Here is a 24,840-nt window from a genome sequence, read left to right on the forward strand (position 1 = left end):
TAACCTGGTCCCTCTTGATGTCTTTGGACTGTGGAGGAAGCTGGAGTACCAGAGAGAACCCAGCAGGAACAGGGAGAACATGGAGACTCACCCAGAAAGACCCCGTGCTGCAGCCGGGGCTCCACCCACAACCTTCTTGCTGGGGGCCACAGGGAGGACCACTGCTCCACCGGGCCCCCTTTTTTATTATCATGTTATGGTATATCACGTGTAACCTGAGCTGTGATGTCGTTGTGGTGGTCGGTCTAGTCTGTCAGTGACTTTTCTCTGCAGGGTGACATGAGGCCACCAACCGCCCGTCCCATCATGCTCCTGTCCCTTTGATTAGCACTGAAAGCTGCAACACATTTCCATGTTATCAAATGACTGGAGGGCAGCGGTGCCGGCAGACACCTGATACCGTGTCTATCCTCTGACGACACCATGCAGCGAGTCACCAGGGACTCAAAGTTGGAGAGTGATGACGTGTTGTATCAGCTCCACCTTCTCCAACAATACCATCAAGACTTGCTCAAACCTCCACAGGAGCCAGAACCAGAGAGTGCAGTGGTGTGTGAATTTTCTGAGGTGAAGTACATAATTGTGAATGTTTTGACTAATTTTGAATATTAAAATTCTTATTGTCTCTGTTTAAATTTGAATTACTAAGTGCTTGCTACTCACAATGTCTGAGACTTCACACCACCACTCAGGTGCAGGTTCAGCCCAGCTCGTTGGTGTCCTGATCCTAATTCAGGCTCGTGTCACGAGGAATGGGATGGTCTTCTTCTGTGGTCTCCCTCATGACAAATGGTCCACTCAACACTTTAGTTCCAACAACATTTAAGAGCCTCTTCTTCACTTTCACTGGAGTCGGTGGGTTGAATCAAAACCTCTACTTCTAGCAGCCTGCCTGAGTAAAGACTGTGTGTACTTGTGTCACCTGGAGAATGAGCGGGAACAAGAACGACAGCAGCCGTGGTGTTTTCACTGGTCTGTGTTGTCTTGGGACTGTTCATCTTTCCAGAGATTATATACACAAATTAATACAAGAGGAAAAATTCTCCACCACATGACACATTCATGAACATAGACTTGAACATGCATGTTTTCATGTGCACAAATCACAAAGCAATCAGACTTTCTTACATCAAAATTTCATGTATGTATATTTAAAGGTAAACAACATTTAGATCAACAAAGAAAAGGAGGAAAGTGTTTTATCAGCTACAGGACGCCTCAACACACAAACACTCCATCTTATTACTAGTTTTGATTACAATAACTTAGGGCGCTTTTCCACTGGCTCACTTCAGCTCGGGTTGGGTCAGTACGGCTCAGTGTGTTCCCACCAGCACCTGTACCACGTCAGCGTGGGTGGACTCATCAGCTGAGAGTTCCCCGGCGTAATTTGTGTTCTACACAACAACAACAATGGAGGACATGGAGGCGGCGTGACGCCTGCTGCTCGTCAGGGGTTTTTGCTTCAACTAAAAGTGAGGGAGGACAGACAGGCGAGGCTTCAAGTGGTGAAACAGAACCCCAAAGAATAAGAGACTTCACCGAGCCATGACCAGGATTCCACCGAGGCCAGGATGATAGGAAGTAGACGACGTAACGGGTAAGTTACCCAATCAACGCCCCGCTATGTGTTTACATCATATTTTAGCCCCAGCAGAGCAGGGACCAAAATGGTAACGGTTAGTACCGTGTTGGGGCCAGTGGAAACGGGGCCAAACCGACCCGACCCGAGCCGAAGTGAGCCAGTGGAAACGAGCACTTGGTATTCAGCTACGTACTAAATGAAAACCCTTCCCAGTATAACAAAAATCACCACAGAAATCAAAAGGAGCCCACCCCTCCCAGAAGATTCACTCGCTGACTCAAACTGCTGGAGAGACGGACAGACAAGCAGGTGAAGAAGAGCTAACACTGCACGCCAGTGACCGCATCACCACATCACGCCAAGGTGGCTCACACCTCGCAGATCACAGTCTCCACCACATGCGCACTCTCGAAGTGGCGAATCTTGTGGCATTTCAGAGCCTCCCGCTTCTGCATACCTGAAACACCAGAAAGAGGGTCAACACGGCACAACACCTGCACAGGTACGAAGCCAAGACAGGATGTGTTCGGGGCCCCTACCCAGAATCCTGTCTCTGCGCTGCAGCTTGAAGGTGTCTTTGCCACGGCAGAGGTGATAGATGAAGTAGCCCAGCTGATCGACGTGCTCCAGGCGTTCTGTCACCATCATCTCCTCATGGACCAGGTAAGACTGTGGCAGGTAGGTCCCAGCCTGGACACACAGAGGAACACACTGATTGGAGCTCCTCACTTCATCTCAGTCTTCTGTTGTCACAATTTCACACACAGATGTTAGGAAGGCATTCATCATGCTTCAGACAGTTTTGGGAGGAAACTGGGGGGGGGTACCTTGACGTTAGCCAGCAGCTCCAGGAAATCTCTGGGGGGCATGACGATGGAGGTGTTCAGTGGGATGACATAGCACTTGTTCAGGCTCAGGTCCAGGTAGGCGGTCAGCCTCTGGGACACAACACAAACATTGACACTGGTTTGGTCCTTTTGTGGTTCGTGGATGGTCAGTGAATTCACTACTGGATGCTCCACATCTGTCTCACCCGCTGGAAGTCATGAACGATATCTGCTGGGTCCCCATCATCAAACTCTGGCACAGGGACATTGATCAGCTCCACCTGTCCCCTCCCCAACACCCGGATCGTCTCCTTCACCTGTAAATAAATGAAGCCCATTCACCAGCTGGCCGTCAGCAGGCTGAGCAGCGCCAGTTCCCAGCCTCCTCCCTGGGGACCGCTCCATGCTCTGGCTCGTTCCGTTATATTACAAGTGGAGGTTGGGGAGTCAAGTATCACACTCCTGAAACTACATCTGCAGGTCACGAATATCACTACTATCAACCTGAGTATACTCACAAGTATCATCACAAATATACCCATGAGTATCACCAGTATCATTAAAATTATACTCACTAGTATCATCAGGAAAATACTCATGAGTATTACCATTACCAAAAAGCGTATAGTGGTCCCTCGTTAATCGCAGGAGTTGCGGGACTAACCCGTTCTAAAAATAACCCGAAATTGGTGAAATCCGCAAAGTAGTCAGCTTTATTTTTTACAATTATTATTGCTGCGTAATTTCTACCTTCCTTTAGCATGTCCAGAAGTCCAACTTTTTGTGGGATGGTTAGCATTTTCCTCTGTCTTGCAGGGGCTACCGCAGGTGCCTTTGATGGTGCAGAACATTTCCTTGATATTGTGGGTTTGTTGGGGAGAAAACTTGCAAACACACGGTACAGCACTTCAGAGTCGCACTGCAAACGATCGAGGATTAATGTAAATTTGGCAAACTGAACGCATTCCATACTGTACAGGAGACAAAGCACGGAGGAGATTGGCTGTAGACCATTGTCAATCAATCAGGACGCAGAACACAGTGCGCTGTTAAAAAAAAAAGAAAAAGCATGCAAAATTCCACTCAAAAAATCTGTGAAATTGCAAGGTCACGAAAGGTGAACCGTGTTATAGCGAGGGACCACTGTACTCACAAGTATCATCGCAAATATGCTTAGAAGTATCACCAGTATTAACAAGAGTATACTCTTCAGTATCACGAGGAATATACTCATGAGTATCACCACTATCTAGTATACTCAAGAATATCATCAGGAATATACTCATGAGTATACTCTTGCTGATATTTTAGTATATTTCTTATGATACTTGTGAGTATTCATGATACTTGTGAGTATACTCTTGTTGATACTTGAGTATACTATTGTGATTATCAACAAGAGGATAGTAAGTATCCCCACGAGCATACTGAAGAGTACCTCCATGAGAGTGACCCGCCCACCGTCATCTGCCGGACATTCATTGGAAGATGGGCGGTCACATGAATGGGCTGACCAATAGCAGGACGGGGGCTAACGGGGAGGTGAGTCTACGTCTGAGCACGTGAAGTGACAGTGTGGTATTGTACCTCGCCTTGGTCCTGGATCATGAAGTCTTCCTTACGGTATCCCATGCCACACACATACACCTGACCGTCCTGCAGGAGAGACAAGGACAAGAGACAGACAGACAGATAAGAATGAGAGGGAGACATGCTCAGCTGTGGGGGGACTTTTGTAGTGTCTCTGCTTCTTGTAGGACACATGTCCTTCACAAACCTGTCCAGGTAGCTGCTGTAGGTGGGTGGAGTCAGTAAGCTCGGAATCAAAAGGGCGACGTTCGCAGTGTGGGAATATTTCAGCGCCTGTAAAAGTGCGGATGGCCAGCTTGAGGAGCAGGGCAAGCCGCGCAGGTAAAGAGGGACTCCGGAGGAGTCCGAACCTCCTTATTCACACAGGCGACGGCCCTGCGCAATGCAGCCGTGGCGCTATTTTCCCTGCCCCATGCAGCAAGCATCTCCACCAGCAGCGTGTCAGACACATTGCGTCTGCCGTCCAGTTTCATAAACTTCTCCAGACACTGTTAATGTGCTGTTGTCCCTCAGTTCATAAGTTTTGCAGTCGTGGTTGTTTTCTGTCTGCAAGTAGTGTTTTATTTAGAAAACTGACAACTTGTGTGTGTGTGTGTGTGTGTGTGTGTGTGTGTGTGTGTGTGTGTGTGAGTGTGTGTGTGACACATCAGCATTGAAATAATCGTTACCAACTCCTCTTCTTCTCCCCTCATCCCAGATCCTGGTGCTGCTGGAGGAGGCTCCAGACCTGAAGAGGCTCCAGCTGCCACCTGAAGCTCCACCTGCTCATGTCCCTGTCTGTCCATCAGTCTCTCCTCCTTTCTCTCTCTTTTTATCTCTGTCCCTCCTTCTGTCTCTGTCTTCCTCCATTCTCTGTCTTTGTCTGTCCATCAGTCTCTCCTCCTTTCTCTCTCTCTTTGTCTCTGTCCCTCCTTCTGTCTGTCTTCCTCCATTCTCTCTTTGTCTGTCCATCAGTCTCTCCTCCTTTCTCTCTCTCTCTGTCCCTCTCTCTCCTTCTGTCTCTCTGTCTTCCTCCATTCTCTGTCTTTGTCTCTGTCCATCAGTCTCTCCTCCTTTCTCTCTGTCCCTCTTTCCTTCTGTCTCTCTGTCTTCCTCCATTCTCTCTCTTTGTCTCTGTCCATCAGTCTCTCCTCCTTTCTCTCCCTCTTTATCTCTGTCCCTCTCTGTCCTTCTGTCTCTCTGTCTTCCTCCATTCTCTCTTTGTCTCTGTACAGTCTCTCCTCCTTTCTCTCTTTATCTGTCCCTCTCTGTCCTTCTGTCTTCCTCCATTCTATCTTTGTCTCTGTCCATCAGTCTCTCCTCCTTTCCCTCTCTCTGTCCCTCTTTCCTTCTGTCTGTCTTCCTCCATTCTCTCTTTGTCTCTGTCCATCAGTCTCTCCTCCTTTCTCTCTCTCTTTGTCTCTTTTCTCTCTCTCTTTGTCTCTGTCCCTCTTTCCTTCTGCCTCTCTGTCTTCCTCCATTCTCTCTTTGTCTCTGTCCATCAGTCTCTCCTCCTTTCTATCTCTCTTTATAGAACTAAATTTGGACATGCAATGTTTATTGATTTCCAACTTAAAGTTCTTTGTTGAAAAAAATAAAATTCATGTGGTCAATGGCAATTTAAAAAAAAAAAACTTTATTCATTTCTTTTTACAATTCAAATTTCACAAAAAAATACCACAAAGCTCTGAATACTGTGATACCGTGGTATTTTTTTCCCAAGGGTATTAACTGGCACAACCCAACATGTATTAATACTTCATAACGTCAGCCTATTGGATATCAGGTCAACAATTGCTGACGTGATCCCGTAACCGACCTCATGACTCAACCTCAGGACTCGCTCCCATCACCAGTTCACCATCTGCGAATGGACATCAGTAAACACTTCCATTGTGACTCCTTCAATGCTCACCTCCGTGGTGTAATCGTGGTACAGATAGGCTCCTCCCACCACCATTCCAGACAGCATGAGAGCCAGACCCAGGCACATGCACCAGCACCAGGCCCGTGACTGATGACGCACCGGCAGAGCAGTCTCGGCATCCTGCAGAACAGAACATGGCTAATTAGAGACCACGCTCATTTATGAGGTCTTACTTTGCCTTACCGTCCAGCAGGTCTGTGGTTCCTTGGCCTCCAACAGATCCCTTTGCTCGAACCGTTTTGTCTAGACCTACTTGCACCTTGACTGTTCTTCAGACAGGCAAACCTTAATGACTCATGTTTAAATGTTCAAATGAAAAACTTTCATAGTGTTAAGAAAACCCCTCTCCACATCTGAACACCACCACAATCATTCTGCACATTTACATACTCATCAGAGAACAATACGGAACGTTGGGAGGGTGTGACGTGCTGAGAAACGAGGCATGGAGACCGTCGTTCTGCTCCCGTCCGTGAAGTACGGCCAGATTTAACCAACTCGGCCTCCGTACTTGAGAGTCAAGACTCACTTCCAGCTCCAAGACTGCGATCAAATCTATGAGGAAGTCACCATTTTAAAAGTACAGTTGTGTAGAGATGGTGTACTGACTTCTGCGTTACCAGATGTGTAGTACTGTCACAGACTTCATTTGTTGTCAAGAACACGCAGAAATTCACTAGAGTTACAACTGCACCGTTTCCACAGAAACTAGCTAATGCAGCCTGTTACATGCAAGTGGGGAGGAAGTTGGGTGGAGGATGGAGGACAGTGGATGGAGGATAGTCAGTGGATGTTGAAGGATGGTGGGTGGAGGCTGAAGAATGGTGGATGGAAGATGGTGGGGGAACGTTGGAGGATGGTGGGTGTTAAGTGGAGAATGCAGATGGTGGATGGGGGTTGGAGGATGGTGGGTGGTGGATGGAGGGTGGCGGGTGGAGGTTGAAGAATGCAGGATGGAGGATGTTGGATATGGGATAGAGGTTGGAGAATGAAGGATGGGAATGGTGGGTGGAGGTTGGTGGATGGAGGACTGTGGATGTTGGGTGGAGGATGAGGAGGTGGGAGGAGGTTGGCGGTTGTAGGAAGTTGGAGAGTGTTTGAGACTGCCGACAGGTTCAGCATTAATTCTCAGATCCTGTTTTGGAGACGGCCTCCTCTAGAATCAACACTGTGGGCGATGGACAAACTGTTCTGGTTTTCGTTTCTCCTGCAGTGAGCACCGTCACGTTTGAGTGGGCTTTGACTCCATGCAGGTTAACAGGCACAGGTGTTGAAACAGGTACAGGAACACAGATGCAGCAGCAGGTAAACAGTCCTCATGGCTTAAATTCAATCATGCATCACCTCTCCTGTCATCTGAGGGATATTTATTTTTCTCGCTGTCACTGTCGTTGTCAAGTGTGCCGAATTTCAGTGAATTTCATGCCTGTTCAGGGGTGAAATTAGATGATGCTCATATTGGGCGCTCATTGACAGCAAGAACAGTCCAGGACCAGGTTTTGAATGGTGTGGATGTGAAAACCGGCTCCAGGCCATCTGGCCCAGTTGCCTCATGGGTGTTTGGGGGGGGGGGGGGGGGGGGGCTGGGACACTTGTTAGTGGGTGTTTGTAGTGCTGCTAATGTGTTGCTCTGCCGAACAAACATAAGTAAGTAGCTTCAGGCTCAGGCCCTAATTAATGAAATGCATGCAGTCCGAACACTGGGCCTCATTGGTTTTAGACAGGACATTTTTATTTCATTTTAGTACGAATCCGCAGTATGTTCAATAAAAGATGTATTTTTCATTGTACCCATCTTTCTTGTGTTTATTATCATTTGCCACATAATTAAATCATCCTCACCACCCAGGGCCTGGCCCGGCTGAGGGTCGACTGACTCACCCCGGAACGGTCCGCCATCTCCCGCTAGAAGGCTTTTTGGACCCGATGTATGTGCGGTTATCAAATGATGTCAGTTACCAAATTTCGCCACAGGGTGTCGCCAACTGACCAAAGTACAGTTAAGGCAAGAATCGACTTTCCGCCAACTTCTACGGCACCTCCAGAGTTGGCGTGAAACAGCGCAAGAATCGCCGAACTTTTCGCGTTGATACATCTGAACGTCAGCGTCGATCCTGGCGTACGCGAGTTTTTCTGGCGTAAACCTCGTTGATACATGAGGCCCCTGGTGATCAAACACAAAACTTGATGCCTGCGCTCAGTTTGAGTCAACAAAGATGGCCGCCACAGAGCTGACAGATAACAGACACACAACACCTTTATCAAGTTGTATCATAGCATTTCCTGCCCACTATGCCTGCAGTCCAACTCATCATGCAATTTTTCATGTTTTTAATTATCAATTTGAAAAAGATCATCTGGATGGATCTTGAACTGCCAGAACTGTGTCTGTGTGTATTCTGAGGCACTGCAGCTCACCAACAAGACACAACAGGCCTCAGACCAACATCTCGTAACACCAGCACACACCCTGGTTAACACGAGAACAGGACAACGCCTGACAAAGTGAAAGAACAACATGTACGCTCAGGATAGAGACGAAGTCTTTGATGAGTGGACGCTTCAGCTGGATCAGATTCCTGTTGTCAGTGTCGATAAACTCATCACTGATATCAATTACATGCATCTGAGCTGGAACAGTGTTCCCACAGTCATATAACTGCTCTTGGCTGATGGATTTTCTCCAAAATGCTCTTTCAAGAGGCTCTGATTTTACTTTGCTGTTCTACAAATATTCACTGAACTCTGGATCAGAACCAGCTATGATGAAGACACATTTGATGATTTCATGAGTGATGTGGCGTACACTACTCAGCCCCCCTGAGGCCGGGTGGTGTTTCTGTCTCTGAACTGACAGGTAGGTATTAGTATCCAGGTTCAGGTTCTCAGACACTTCATCCTCTCCTGGAAGCTGCATAAAGCATAAATGATGCTCAGGAACTTTTAAACCCTCTAACTTGTTTCCACACTCTTCTCCTGCACCTATAGCCCCTTTCACACTGCACCAAAAATGCGGGTGTTGGGCAATCTGAAAGGGTCGACTCGGCATTTCGACCGTAGTTCACCGACCCTCCAAGAGACCCGGGTGTTTAGTGGCTCGCCTCGGCTCTGCTCGGCATGCCTGCAGTGTGACAAAGGCAACCCGCGTCGTCTCAGGTTTCCTGCGACCTTCCTGTCGCATCCTGATTTTGTCACTGTGCCGCCTGTCAGGCTGTCATCGTGGAAGGTCCGGAAAAAATAAATAAACAAAAAAAACTTGGGCTGTGAGAGCTGCTCACTCGTGTCTCAATAAAGTTTTGGCCTCTGCCATGGGGTCAGTCTCCTGTTGATGTCCCAAGACTCCACTTCACTCCTGTTGTTCGAACAGTTCCATGTGGATGATCTCAGGTGAGTTCATCTCTGCTAGGGAACCCTAACGTGAACTGAGCAGGCGCGACCATCTTTATAAACAACTTGTACCGCTATCTTCACATCTTTTTATCGATCATGGCAGCGCACTGGCAAGATCCTGAAGTCCACGAACTGCTCGCCATCCACGGTGAAGAGATCGGTGGCAGATTTCTGGAACCGTACGGGACGCGGTGATTTATGGGAACATCACCGGCAATTTGAGACACCGCGCACTTTTAAGTGTATTGATGACGTTGTTAGCACAATGACAAGAGGAGGGTTAAAAATGTCTATATGCCGATATTTTATCGATATGCATTTGGAGGAAAGATTATCGATACATAAAACCCTTTAGTCTGGCGTGATTTAGTGCATTGTGCAACGTTACTGCAGTCAGATGATCAGACCTCACCAGATCCAGGCCATGCACCTCAGATCAGAGAACAACAAGATGGCGGAAGCTCAACTTGAATCTCTGGCAAATTTAAGAGCCGGTGTCTGGCAGCACTTCGGCTTTAAGAAGCAAGAAAACTGCACTCGACTTGACAAAAATAATGCTGTGTGCAAAATGTGCAAAGTAGAACGGAAATACTACTAATCTCTGGAGCCATGTGACGAGGCATCACCCAGAGGACACTCAGCAACCAGGAAACTACAAGTCCCTGCAACAACCCTCGCTGGAGACAGCATTTGGGACCAAGTTTCCATCCACGCCTCCACGTGCAGAGAACATCACTTCAGCCCTGGCAATTTTGATCTGCAAGGACCTCAGACCATCCTGTGAGGTAGAAAATGTAGGCTTCAGACCCTCGTCCACACTGGAACCACGCTATGTGCTACCGACACGGAAACAACTGAGTCAAGTCACAATCTCAAAGATGTACAGAGAAGTTAAAAACAACGTCACAACTGCACTGAAATCAGCAGAGAGAGTTGCCATCGCTGGTGACAGCTGGACAAGCAGAGCTACGATACCTACTTGACCATCGCCTCTCAGTCCACTGACAGTCACTGGTCCCTCATGTCCCACGTTGACAAACGCGGGCGATTGAAGCTCGCCACACCACGAGTCATCCTGCTGAGCTGCTGACGGTTTGTGGAAGTCTAAGTTGCCCTTTTGTTTTGAATGACGGTCAAATATTTAAATAAAAAGTGCATGATGTTGTATAACTATTGTTTAATGGTCAGTTCTCAATGTAAATATTAATATTTAATGATGCAGCAGGGTAGAGGGTTACTTTTACAATTGAATTTACAGCATGTGTCCTTTGAGAACCTCTTCCATTACCAAAGCAAAATTGGTATTGTAACTAAAATATCGTATCGTATATTTTATCGAATCGTATCGGAAATCTTATCGACTTGGGACCTAGTGTATCGGAATCGTATCGTATCAGGAGGTCAGTGGTGATATCCAGCTCTATCGATGACGTACAAGAGAGAAAAACACAGCTCAGACCCGCGTCTGCTGGAAGTTTGAATGTGCCCTGATGCCGAGCACACACGGGTACAAAAACCCGCGTTTACCCGCGTGTTTCAGTGTGAAAAGGTTATAAGTCGCTTAACAAGACGTTTCCACGGAAAAGCTTGTGTCCACACTGATATATCTGTTCAGGGTTTTCTTTCATCAGATTCCTTTCATATTATTAAATGTGTTCAAGATAAACTAATCAACACCGACGGTGATCTACAGAGAGAGGAGGTTACGTGTGGTGGGTGTGGGCAGAGGTCATCTTCCAACAGTCTGTCCCATTGGGAAGAAGTGTTATCTCCCTGGCTCAGTCGCCATCTTAGAGATTAGACAATAATCCTTGCAAGCAGACCACGTCTCAGACGACAAACCAAGACTAGAGAGACGGAGAGCTTTGGTCTGACTGGACTCACCCTCTAAAACACTGGAACCAGCAAACCTCAGAGGTGCTGAGGACTTTTAATGTAGCCAGCAGCTGTCAGAACCAGCTCACGCAAGCCCCTTTCATCAATACTTTCTATTCATCATCAAAGAGGAGACACAAATAACAACATCTCACAGGTACAACTTCCTAAACTAGGGCATAATGTGATGTTTGCCAATGAGCTGGAGCCATGAACCCTCCCTACTGGTCAGCAGGAGCCAGACAGATGTGGATCTGTGATCAAGGATTTTAAACCCCGTCACATAGGCAGCAATCTCACAAACCTCCTCAGGACGCAGCTGCAGGTATGAAGGCTGGCCAAGACTCCCAGACTCAAGCCCCACCCGCCAGTGTACTTGTTATGACGCCCTCATTCGGTGTTCATCTGTTCGTTTGGAATGGATGAGTATGGATCAGCATGTTGGGTTGGTTCTTCACCAGCAGCCTGGTGTTGGTGTTCAGCTCCTCCTGGCCACCACTCTGTTGATGAGCTATCTGGCAATTCAAATCGAGTACAGGCCACACCAGGGTTGACGAACGGGCAGACGCACGCACGCACGCACGCACACGTCAGGAGCAATTAGGGGTTCAGTATTTGACTCAGGGACACAAGAACGTAGTCCCCAACAAGGGCCATTCAGGACCAGACTGCCACTGCTCCAAGCCCAGGCAAAAATATTTCTAAAGAATAAAAAAATCAATTTAAGTCATTGATCAGATATTAATACTGAAATACTACAAAATATCTTTGAATATTTAGGGTTCCATGTGTTCACAGAGCAAAGCCAGAAAAGGTCATGTGCCACTTCTCCAAGAGAAACAACATTTTTCATTCTGGTGTGGAACAGAAACTCAGCGATGAAGCAAGCAGCTGATTGGGAGCAGAAACAGCAAAGCGTGAAGCAGCCAAGGTGCTCAGCCCCCGCTATGTGTCCATGTCCGAACCAGTCGGCTCCCGATAGGTTCCAGTGTTCCCCTGTTGATAAGTGGGGAGGCAGCGCCCAAGCCTCCCAAAAGTGAAGTTAATCTTATTTGTCTTTATAAATCGCACCACTTCCCCACAGATGTAATTTAAGGTGGAGGTGGAAATTGTAAGCATTTTAACAAAATAAGCCTTCCATTCATTTGTAGGCAAATCTGTGGCCCTGACTTTGCCCTAGCTGTTAAAATAACCTGAAATGCTGAAGAATCATGATAAAATCAAGACGTTATTATGCCACATCACCCAGCTCTTCTCCACAGCAACAAACAGACTTCTGAAGTTGAGGAGGAAAAGTCAGACCCGTAAGATGCTGATGTTCCCAAAAAGGTCACAAAACAAAGTTTCTGACGTGAATTGCAGAAAACAAAAAGTAACAACACTATGATGTGCAGCTTCTGCTCCAAATATGGTCCAGAACATGGAGGAGAAACCGGGTTTACTGAGGCAGCCGGCACTAACCAGCACTAGCCGGTCCCTATGTGAAAGGAGACACGACAGCAGCTTGAAGCACAAAAGATGCTTCACTTCTCTGACAGGAAACGTCTGTAAGTCACCAGATGAGACCGAAATTATGGTAGAATTCAACCCTGCGTATTTCATATTCCACCTGGCTCCTGCGGGGACATCTGATCAGGTGTGAAAGCATTTGAGGGTTATTGCCTCTGTTAAAGTGACTGTTCCTTCATTTCAGCTTCATTTAAGCGATCCCACACTGATATTAGATATCCCCCTCGGGAAGCGCAATCAGGTATCTATGAAAATGTGGGTGATGTAATTGAGTTGCTCGGCCTTTTCCACAGCAGCAACAAAAATGATCATTGTTATGATTATTATACCACTTCACTACATTCATACGTGTGTATTATTTGTTGCATGTCATTTGTATGATGCTAGAAAACATTTCTGACTCAGGCATCATGGCCGCACGCATTAACACACCAGTTCTTCATCACAGGGAGCCTGGTAGCATTGTGGGCCATAGGTTGCTCCGTAGGATGCACCTGAACCGACGTACAATGTGGGCGTGTTCAGGCTGGAATTTAGGTTGCGAAGTAGGTCGCTACTCACGCCAGTTGTGGTTTCAGACAGCCTACGACCTGCTCTGAGACCTACCATCAGACCTGCTTGGCAATTCGGACGCAGCGTTGGTCTGCAAGCTTCAGATCAACAGTTTAAGGTTAGCAACGGGTCAGAGGTCACCTAGCACCGGTCACGTGGGTTGGGCTGACGCACATAGAGCACTTCCTCATTTAGTTTTTTTTTTTTTTAACTCTTTATTGAGTAAAATTCAAGTACAAACATACAAGGCACGTACAAATCAAGGTTATGTCCTTTGTAAATCACAGGTTGAGCAAGGAAAGGAATACATAACTGAAAGCAAAATGAAGAAAATAAAATTAATAATAAAAGTAAAATGTCCAGGGCTATCTTACAGTAATTTAAAGGTTTCTAGTAAAGAAAATAGTTTAAGGGCTTTCTTTTCTTTGATGAGTCTTAGGGATTTACTATACAAATTCAGCTCGTTCCTCCAATATGTAAGACAAGGTTTGGTCTTAAGATGTCTACATTTATGAATAAAAAACTTACCTAATAGAATTAAAAGATTAAGGATAAAATCCACATTCTTATTTTCCGCGAACACACCAAAAATAATTGTCTTCACCGTTAAGTGTAACTCAATTCCTTTGGACTGGAGCCAGCTCTGCATCTCACACCAGAAAGACTGCACTAAATCACAATAAAAGAATAGATGTTCCATCCATCCATCCATCGTCATCTTCCGCTTATTCCTACACATTAAGGGTCGCGGGGGGGTGGAGCCTATCCCAGCGTCAACGGGCGAGAGGCGGGGTACACCCTGGACAGGTCGCCAGTCCATCGCAGGGCCAACACATAGAGACAGACAACCATTGGCTCTCCCAGCCACGCCTACGGTCAATTTAGAGAATCAATCAGCCTCGTCCCCAATTGCATGTTTTTGGACTGTGGGAGGAAGCCGGAGTACCAGAGAGAACCCACGCAGACACGGGGAGAACATGGAGACTCACCCAGAAAGACCTCGTGCTGCAGCCGGGACTCGAACCCTGAACCTTCTTGCTGTGAGGCCACAGTGCTGACCACTGCACCACCGTGCAGCCCTAATAGAGGTTCCATACTTTCAATTTCCCGTTCACAAAAAAAACAGTTATTCAAATCCAGGTTAAATCTTAATCTTAAGAATTCATTAGTTGGATAGATTTCGTTTAAAATTTTGAAGTTGAGCTCTTTCGCTTTAGGTGGGAGTGGAAATGAAATGTAATTTTTCCTTATTTTTTAAAATCTTTTCTGTTTCGAATTCCTTAAGAATAAACATTCTTCTAACTGGGTTAGGGTGATATTCTTTTAACAGAATATTTCTAATAACTTTATTGGTGCATTTGAAATCACAGAAATCTACTCCATCAATACAGAGCTGTCTTAGTTCAGGGGAGACCTCGGAATATCGAATGTCTTCTCTAATAATTGACCTCGAAGAGATTGCTATGGCTTTTACAATTTTATGATAGTGTTTAAGATTACACTGGAGTTGGTGTTTTCTACAGAAATCCTCCTGTTGTAACACATTTCCAGTATCATCCAGAAAATTTGCAATTGCCCAGATTCCTTTGGATCTCCATTCCTCATAATACACAGATTTTCTATTGGGGAACACGCATCGATTGTTCCAAACTGGTGTGTTATGTGGTGTAAAATTATGGCAGTAAATTACCTTCCAGTAGAGCCAGACTTGCTGATGAAAAGCAGAAAGTTTAACTGGTAATGAACTACATTCAAAATCACATCTTAGAAGAAAGTCTATTCCACCCATTTTTTGGAAGATCATATTAGGGACAATCAACCAAAAGGAGTGTCTGTTTGTAAGAAAAGTATTAGCCATTTCAATTTCAAAACACCATTCATGATATCAAAATCAATTGCATTCAACCCCCCATCTTCATAGTTTTTAACCATATCGATCTTTCTTATTTATTGACATCTATTTCTCCATATGAACTTAAAATTGAGAGTGTTTATCTTTTTAATTATTCTTGTTGAAATGGGTAAGGAAAAGACTGGGTAAATGAGTCTTGACAGACTATCCATTTTTGTTAATAAGACTCTCCCGAAAATTGAGATATCTCTCTGAAGCCACCTGTTTAAAATTGACTGACATTTGTCCACATTGTTACAGATATTTATATTTTCATTTGTTGTTTTATCTTTAGAGATAACAATCCCCAGGTATTTGACCTCCTTTTTAATTTTTATGTTATACAAGGATTGCGACTGTTAATCATGCAGCGTTAGAATTTCACATTTATTCAAATTCAGCTGTAAGCCAGAGGCTTTTGAGAACTGATTGATAGATTGTAGTGCTAAGGGAATTTGATCCTCATTTTGAAGAAATAAAGTTGTGTCATCTGCCAGCTGACTTATTATTATTTGTCTGTCCATCACCTTTAACCCTTCGATGTGACTGTCTTTGATTAGAATTGAAAGCATTTCGGCAACCATTATGAATAACAATGGTGAGCTGCCACAACCCTGCCGAATGCCCCTCTTAATCTCAAATCTGGGACAGGTGCCATGTCCTAAAGCTACAGAGCAGTTGATTCCATTATATAGCATTCCAATCACATCTATAAATTTACTTCCAAAACCAAAGTGACCTAATGTCTTTAGAATAAAGGGGTGTTCAACAGAGTCAAACGCTTTGTAAAAATCTAAAAATAGAATAAACCCACTTTCCTCAATCATATGACTATAATCAAGTAAATCCAAAACAAGTCTAATGTTATTATGAATTAACCTTCCTTTGAGGAACCCTGATTGTGTCTCACTAATTATGGAAGAAATGCCTTCTTTCAATCTGGCGGCAATAGCGCCTGACAGAATCTTATAGTCTGTGTTAAGTAAGGTGATTGGTCTAAGGTTGTCTAACATCCTTTTGTCTTTTCCAGATTTAGGAATCAGGGTGATTAACCCTTGTTTCATGGACGACATCAATTCTTTTTTCTTTATACATTCTATTAGGGCTTTAAATAGTAGACCTCTTACATGCTTCCAGAAAAATTGATAAAAATTTGTTGTGAGCCCATCTGTTCCAGGGGATTTGTTTGGAGCCATTTTCAAGATAACTGCATCCAATTCCTCCATTATAAAGTCCGAATCACACAAATCTTTACAAGAATTGTCTACACAAGGAATAGAATTCCTAATCTTATTAAACAGGGCGTCAGTATCTGATGAAGAAAAATTGGAAGAGTATAGTTCAGAATGAAATGAAAATACTTCTTTTTCTATACTTCTAGAATCTTTGTTTTCTATACCATTGATCATTAGACTTGTGACAGAATTTCTCTGCTGTCTGCTTTTTTCCAAATTGCTAAAATATGACGAATTTTTTCCCCCCGCTTCAATCCATTTCGTCCTTGATCTTATAAAGGCGCCCTGAGCTTTTTCAAGATAAAGATCATCTAATTTGACTTGTAACTCCATTAATTTATTCTTCTCTTGATAATTTAAGACTGGTTTACTACAGCATATGCTTATTTCCCACAATAAATTCCTCTCATATTCTCTTTTCTTTCTATTAAGTTCTTTGCAAAATTATATGGTAAATTGTCTAATTTTAAATTTAGTAAATTCCCATTTCCTCATGTTATTTTCAAATGATTCATTATTTTCATTCTGCTTTATAATTCTCTGATCTTATTGCAGTATACTTCATTTTGTAGCAATCTGGCATTAAATTTCCAATATCCTTTATTCCTAACTTTCTTTATTGTGGGCTCTAAAACCAAGTCTATGAAGCAGTGATCAGACAAGGGTGCTTTAGAGATATTAGTGTGTGAGGTATATTTTAAAATGTCATCACTCACCAGCCAATAGTCAATTCTGGATTTGTTACTTCCATTTGGCTTGAACCAAGAATAGCTTTTGACATCTGGGTTTAAACTTCTCCATACATCAGTTAAATTATTATTTGATATAAAATTTTTTAACAATGTCATTACATTGAGGTTTACCTAATCTTGGAGGCATCCTATCCAACCATTCATCTGGGGTGATGTTCCAGTCGCCCCCTACTAAAACATAGCTAGTGGGGTACAATACTTTAAGATCTGATATCACATTTGTTATGTCTTCCAACAATTTCTTATTTTGACCGTCATTATTATACCCACATATGTTGGTTATAATAAGGAAAAGACTCTCCACTTTCAATACAACTGTCAGCCAGTGACCAACTTCCTCATTTAGTTTACCTGCGCACTTCCTATCGTTTGATGGTTTCTATTCAACACCTGAACTGAGTCGATTATATCAGCAACGTGTCAAGTGCGTTGATGACCAGCAGGCTGACAACAAAACTAAAGTTCGGAATTTGACACGCAAGTTACTTTCCTCAAAGTTTGACACTTCCTTCCTCTTTCTTTCTTTCTTTCTCTCTCTCTCTCTCTCTCTCTCTCTCTCTCTCTCTCACACACACACACACACACACACACACACACACACACACACACACACACACACACACACACACACGTCACTGTCTACTCCGGTAGGACGACGTGCAAGGACGACAAAGCCAAACAAAAGTCAACCACGTCTTCTTCAGGCGAGCGAAGTTAGTTAGCTGAGTTCGCTAGCTAAGTTAGCTCTGTTAGCCATTTTCTACTCACTTTGTCCTCCTCAGGAATCAGTGACTCGGCGTCTTTCTTTACATCTTTCTGGGACAAAGCGGAGTGAAATGATACTTTCACCATCCTGGCATCAACTCTGACAGACTCCCGCTCCGAAGAATACCCACAGAACGCTGCCAATTACGATCTGAGAGAATTTTCGTCAAAGTTAGGAAGTAACTTGACCTCCGTCCGAGTACGATCCGTTGTGAAGTATGAAAACAACAGCGACACTTCCGGTTCAGTTTCAACATAAAAGCCTACCGTACTTATGTTTTACTGCGTCAAAGTGCCAATATTAACGCTCAGGTTCACTCAAATAAAAGTACTATTTTAAATCACAGATTTCTTTCCTGAATTTACACAGAAAGTACAAAGGACAATAACAAGGCATATTTGAAAGTATATAAATATACTATACTCATATATATCCCTTAAGGGTTAGGGTGGGGTGGGGGGTGGAGCCTATCCCAGCTGACATTGGGTGAGAGGCGGAGTTCACCCTGGACGGTCGCCAGTCCATGGCAAGCCATCACGAGCAATTAGGGCAGGGGTGTCAAACTGGTCCAGTAAAGGGCCGTGTGGCTGCAGGTTTTCATTCCACCCAAACAAAAGCAACACCTGAATCTACTTAAATCAATCAAGCTGTGTCCACACAGCTCATTTGTTGGATCAGGTGTTGCTTTTGCTTGGTTGGAATGAAAACCTGCAGCCACACGGCGCTTTACTGGACCAGTTTGACACCCCTGAATTAGGGGCTTAGTATTTTATTAATTTGACCTTTATTTATCCAGGAAAGAAATTCCTTTGAGGGCAGGATCTCTTTCACAAGGATGACCTGGCCAACAGTTTTAGGAAGTGACAGTATGAATTAACAACATGGCATTCTCAGTAAAGAAGTCCAGGAGCTGTAACACAACAATAAACCAGCATTTTAAACAAAAGTATTACGAATCTGGCTCAAAGTTTTCGAAGCTTCTGGCAAGGAAAACACTAAAACAACAAGCAGATAGCACAATCTACAAAATTAGGATCCACAGTCAAAAACCCTCCCATATAAGCAACATTCAATACAGTTGGCTTTTCAGAATAGGTAGCAGGGTGGAGCAGTGGTCCTCACGGTGGCCCCCCCAGCAAGAAGGTTGTGGGTGGAGCCCTGGCTGCAGCACAGGGTCTTTCTGGGTGAGTCTCCATGTTCTCCCTGTTCCTGCTGGGTTCTCTCTGGTACTCCAGCTTCCTCCATAGTCCAAAGACATCAAGAGGGACCAGGTTAATCCAGACTCTAAATTGACCGTAGGCGTGGCTGGGACAGCCAATGGTTGTCTGTCTCTATGTGTTGGCCCTGCCATGGACTGGTGACCTGTCCAGGGGGAAGGCTGCTGGGATAGGCTCCACCCCCACCACCCTCAACAGGAGAAGAGGGAGAAGATGGAGGGATGGATAGATGGATGGATGATGGGTGGATGAATGGATGGGTGGGCTTTTCAGAAATACTATAAACAGCTATACACTCAGCCACCATTAGAAGATGACCAACAGATTGAACACTTCTTAACACCCTTTAATCTATCCATTTTATCAGAAGATCAAAGCACAAAATTAACAGCTGAAATAATAAAGGAGGAGCTGAACAGCATAATCTCAAGGTTAAAAACAAATAAATCGCCAGGGCCAGACTGGATTTCTTCTGAATGGTACAAGACCTTCAGATCTGTGTTAACACCAAGCCTTCTGAGCATATTCAACACAGCATTGAAAGAAGGGAAACCCCACCAACCTGGAATGAGGTGACAATCTTTGTCTTTCCGAAGGAGGGAAAAGACAGATTGAACTGTGGATCATTCAAATCATGCACATCTCTATGAAGGTCTTTTAAATGTGCACTGCCCTCTGCACGACTGTATGCTACACACTGTCACTATGCACAACTTCAATGTATAGGATTGTTAGTTTTTATCTGGTTATTTGATTTGTATTATTTCTATTTTGCTTTATATTGTACTCTATATCTTCATATAGTTTTAAACCTTGCATGCCTCTTTACCGCTCTTTTATCTTCCCTTGTAAAGTATCTATCTATCTATTCAGACCAGTCTCAGTTCTGAATACTGATTACAAGTTATATACATAAATACTTACCCATGGAGTTGAAGAAGTCCTTCCTCACCTTATCCATACAGACCAGACAGGTTTCATCTCACAGAGACAAACCCATGACAACATCAGACCTTCATTACATATCTTGAGTCACATACAAAAACAAAAACTACAAGCTTTACTCATTTTGACTCAGAGAAGGTGTTTGACTCTGTGAGTTGGAGGTTCTCGTACAAGACTCTTGAGAGATTTGGTTTTCGTAAAGAATTTATTAAAGGAATTAGTACTTTATATAAAAATCCAACGGCACACTTAAAAATAAATGGATATCTTTTGGACACAATTAAATTAGAACGGGGCACTAGACAAGGTTGTGGATTGTCACCACTTCTCTACTCACTATACATCGAACCACTTGCTCAATGGCTCAGGCAGTCTGGCAACATTAAAGGTATCAATATAAATGGGGAACAACATAAAATTGCAGTGTACATGGATGACGTTCTAATATAGCTAAGCAAACCAGTTAATTCAGGCTCTGGGCTATTTGAGGTTTTAGATACTTTACGAAAATACGCAGGATACAAACTGAATGTTCAGAAACCCAAATATTATCCCAGAATTATACGCCATCAAGACAACTCCAGGATTAATTCCATCTCAAATGGGACCAAACTATACTGGAATATTTAGGGGTACTGATTGTAATGAATGGGTTAATTCAGAATCGGAATCAGAATGAGTTTTATTGGCCAAGTATGTTCACAACATACAAGGAATTTGACTCCGGCAGTTGGTGTCACTCATGGAATGAGCAGAAAAACACAGACATCACAGAAGCATAAATAATAGAAAATATATACACCTATGCAAAGAGATATGTACAAAATATGGTCAGTGCAAAAACACAGTTGGTGCAAGGTCCACAATGTAGTGCAGACTTGAGTGGGTGACCACTCAGCAGGGCAGCAGGTTAACAGATCAGCTGTTCAGTAGAGTCATGGCACTGGGAAAGAAACTATTCTTCAGTCTTGTCTTTGTGTGCAGGGCTCTGTAGCGCCTACCAGAGGGGAGGAGTGGGAACAGTTTGTATCCAGGGTGAGAAGGGTCTCTGATGATGTTCTCTGCCCTCTTCCTGACTCTGGAAGAGTACAGTTCCTGAATGGAGGGCAGGGGGGCTCCAGTGAGTCTTTGGGCAGTCCTAACTGTGCGCTGCAGTCTGTTCCTGTCCTGCTGTGTGGCTCCTCTGAACCACACGGTGATGGAGGTGCACAGGACAGACTCGATGATAGCGGTGTAGAACTGGATCAACAGCTCCTGAGGCAGACCGTGTCTCTTCAGCTGTCACAGGAAGTACATCCTCTGCTGGGCCTTCTTCAGGATGCAGTGGATGTTCGTCTCCCACTTCAGGTTCTGAGAGATTGTAGTTCCCAGGAACTTGAAGGACTCGACGGCTGACACAGGACTATTGCTGATGGTGAGGGGGAGCATAGCCAGGGCTGTCTTCTGAAGTCCACTGTCATCTCCACAGTCTTGAGCGTGTTCAGCTCCAAGTTGTTCTGACTGCACCAGAACACCAGCCGCTTAACCTCCTGCCGGGATGCAGACTCGTCTCCGTCCTGGATCAGGCCGATGACCGTTGTGTCATCTGCGTACTTCAAGAGCTTCACAGCTGGGTGCTTGGAGGTGCAGTCATTGGTATAGAGGGAGAAGAGCAGGGGGGACAGGACACACCCCTGGGGGGCGCCAGTGCTGACAGTCCGGGTTGTTGAGGTGAAATCTCCCAGCCTCACCTGCTGACTCCTGTCTGTCAGGAAGCTGGTGATCCACTGACAGATGGACGGAGTCACGTTGAGGTGGGAGAGTTTGGGGGTTCAGGGATGATCGTGTTGAATGCCGAGCTAAAGTCCACAAACAGGATGCTTGCGTAGCTCCCTGGGCTGTCAAGCTGCTGCAGGATGTAGTGCAGTCCCAGATTGACAGCATCATCCACTGACCTGTTTGCCCGGTAGGAAAACCGCAGGGGGTCCAGCAGGGGTCCTGTTACAGTCCTTAGATGGCTCAACACCAGTCTTTCAAAGGACTTCATGACCACAGACATCAGGGCCACCAGCCTGTAGTCGTTCAGTCCAGTGATGGAGGGGTTCTGGGGTTCTGGGACCGGGATGATGGTGGAGTGTTTGAAGATGGCGGGGACTTCACACTTCTCCAGGGAGCTGTTGAAGATCCTGGTGAAGACTGGAGCCAGCTGGTCAGCACAGGCTTTCAGACAGGATGGTGACACTCCGTCTGGGCCTGGTGCTCTCTTGATTTTCAGTTTCTGGAACAGCCACCTCAGCTCATCTTCACACACTCTGAGTGTGACAAGGGGGGCAGGTTGGGGAGCAGCTGCAGTACTGATGGTCTGGATGAGAGGTGGGCTGGAGTGGGTGAGAGGTGTGAAGTTGTTCCTCTCAAATCTGCAGTAAAAGCTGTTGAGGTTGTCTGCCAGGTCTTTGTTTGCCTCGATGCGGGGGGGGGGGGGGGGGGAGGGTCTCCTGTAGTTGGTGATGTCTCGCAGGCCCCTCCACACTGAAGCAGGGTCGTTGGCTGAAAACTGGTTTTTCAGCTTCTCGGAGTAGCTCCTCTTAGCCACTCTGATCTCCTTGTTCAGTGTGTTTCTGGCCTGCCTGTACAGGACCCTGTCCCCACTCCTATAGGCCTCCTCCTTGGCCAGGCGGAGCTGACGCAGTCTGGTGGTGAACCATGGCTTACAGTTATTAAAAGTCCGAAATGTTTTGGTTGGCACACACATGTCCTCACAGAAAGTGATGTAGGCAGTCACAGTCTCTGTCAGGTCGTCCAGGTTGTCATTGGCAGCTTCAAAGACACTCCAGTCTGTGCAGTCAAAGCAGGTCTGTAGCTCCTGCTTTGCCTCATTGGTCCATTTCCTCACAGTTTTCACCACAGGCTTTGCAGATTTTAGTTTCTGCCTGTAAGTGGGGATGAGATGTACCAAGCAGTGATCAGAGTGTCCCAAAGCTGAGTGGTATGCTCCTTTAATGACGGTGTAGCAGTGGTCCAGGGTGTTGCTGCCTCTGGTGGGACAGCTGATGTGCTGTTTGTACTTGCTGGAAATTCCTGGTTAAGTTTCGCTCTGTTAAAGTCCCCCATAACAAAAAGCCGTTTAATTGTTCAGGGAGAGTTTGCAGCGCTTCACTCAAGTTGGGTTGGGGGGGGTTGTAAACTCCAACCATGATGAAGGAGGAAAACTCCCGCGGTGAATAAAACGGCTTACAGTTAATGATAAGAGCTTCCAGATTCGGGCTGCAATGTTCAGACAGGACTGTGACGGATGTCAAACACTTTAACAGGTGATTCCACTGATTAACACTCTTCTGTGGCTGAAGGTGTGTTTATCAGTGGAATCACCTGTTAAAGTTTTTGGTTGGAAGGAAAACCTGCATACACACGGCCCTTCGTGGCACATGGTTGCCCACCCCTGATGTAAAAGCATATTCCACCGCCCTTTGTTTTCGCCGAGAGCTCCTTAGCGCGGTCCGTGCGATAAAGAGAGAAGCCCGGCAGATGTAATCCGGCGTCTGGTACGGCTTCACTGAGCCAGGTTTCAGTGAAGCAAAGGGCAGCAGAACGTGCAAAGTCTTTGTTGGATCCGTTGAGGAGAAGCAGCTCGTCCATCTTGTTGGGCAGGGAGCGAAGGTTCGCCAGGTGTATGGATGGGAACAGTGCCCGCGCTGACGGAGTTTAACAAGAGCGCTGGCTTGCTAACCTCTTCTGCGTCTTCTCCACGTCCCGTACAGTGCTGCTGCTCCTCCAACCAAAAGGTCTAAAAAACTCTCTGGGTTTGTGTGGAATGAAGTTAAAATGACCGGAGAGAACTCCCTGATGGTTAGCAGGTCGTCCCTACTAAAAGTAAATGGATTAGAGCATCCAAACACAAAGAAAATTAAAGCTGCGAGCAGCGTTGTGAGGGCCTGAGCCCCTGGCCTGAATCCCAGGGTGTCCTGGTCCAGTGTGGAGGCCTTGTAGTTGAGGAGTTAGAAGCCTGAGTCTGATCAGAGAGTGAGAGCAGAGCTGAGAGCTGGCCCTTTAAGAACCCCTCCCCCACTGCTCTGTTTCTGATCAGAGAGTGAGAGCAGAGCTGAGAGCTGGCCCTTTAAGAACCCCTCCCCCACTGCTCTGTCTTTGATCTGTGCTAGAGTGGAGAGCAGAGCTGAGAGCTGGCCCTTTAAGAACCCCTCCCCCACTGCTCTGTCTCTGATCAGAGAGTGAGAGCAGAGCTGAGAGCTGGCCCTTTAAGAACCCCTCCCCCACTGCTCTGTCTTTGATCTGTGCTAGAGTGAGAGCAGAGCTGAGAGCTGGCCCTTTAAGAACCCCTCCCCTACTGCTCTGTCTTTGATCTGTGCTAGAGTGAGAGCAGAGCTGAGAGCTGGCCCTTTAAGAACCCCTCCCCCACTGCTCTGTCTCTGATCAGAGAGTGAGAGCAGAGCTGAGAGCTGGCCCTTTAAGAACCCCTCCCCCACTGCTCTGTCTTTGATCTGTGCTAGAGTGGAGAGCAGAGCTGAGAGCTGGCCCTTTAAGAACAACCCCCCCCCCACTGCTCTGTCTCTGATCAGAGAGTGAGAGCAGAGCTGAGAGCTGGCCCTTTAAGAACCCCTCCCCCACTGCTCTGTCTTTGATCTGTGCTAGAGTGGAGAGCAGAGCTGAGAGCTGGCCCTTTAAGAACCCCTCCCCCACTGCTCTGTCTTTGATCTGTGCTAGAGTGAGAGCAGAGCTGAGAGCTGGCCCTTTAAGAACCCCTCCCCCACTGCTCTGTCTTTGATCTGTGCTAGAGTGAGAGCAGAGCTGAGAGCTGGCCCTTTA

The 24,840-nt window shown here is 45.7% G+C and overlaps 1 protein-coding gene across 1 annotated transcript; it reads right to left on the minus strand.

The window, feature by feature from the left end:
* Window positions 1-958: 958 nt before the first annotated feature.
* On the minus strand, window positions 959-18,113 carry LOC147252694 (integral membrane protein 2B-like). Its single transcript, XM_086221063.1, has 7 exons — window positions 17,881-18,113; window positions 5,897-6,028; window positions 4,000-4,068; window positions 2,619-2,729; window positions 2,413-2,523; window positions 2,125-2,275; window positions 959-2,042 (listed from the first exon to the last, which is right to left on the minus strand). The coding sequence occupies exons 1-7, from the start codon at window positions 17,962-17,964 to the stop codon at window positions 1,954-1,956; spliced, it is 747 nt and encodes a 248-aa protein (XP_086077189.1). The 5' UTR covers window positions 17,965-18,113; the 3' UTR covers window positions 959-1,953.
* Between the last annotated feature and the right edge of the window lie 6,727 nt (window positions 18,114-24,840).

The sequence above is a fragment of the Aulostomus chinensis genome, chromosome 12, assembly GCF_037954235.1.
Source record: "Aulostomus chinensis isolate RoL2024-O1b breed Wild chromosome 12, RoL_Achi_v1.0, whole genome shotgun sequence".
In the NCBI taxonomy this organism is placed as follows: Eukaryota; Metazoa; Chordata; class Actinopteri; order Syngnathiformes; family Aulostomidae; genus Aulostomus; species Aulostomus chinensis.

What these genes read in the sequence shown, in the direction of transcription:
- LOC147252694 (XM_086221063.1), bottom strand. Translation starts at nt 17,964, where the DNA reads ATGGTGAAAGTATCATTTCACTCCGCTTTGTCCCAGAAAGATGTAAAG. An exon ending in ACCACGATTACACCACGGAG is followed by an intron (nt 4,069 to 5,896) that starts GTGAGCATTGAA and finishes TCTCTCCTGCAG; the next exon opens with GACGGTCAGGTGTATGTGTG. An exon ending in AGCTGCTGGCTAACGTCAAG is followed by an intron (nt 2,276 to 2,412) that starts GTACCCCCCCCC and finishes CTGTGTGTCCAG; the next exon opens with GCTGGGACCTACCTGCCACA.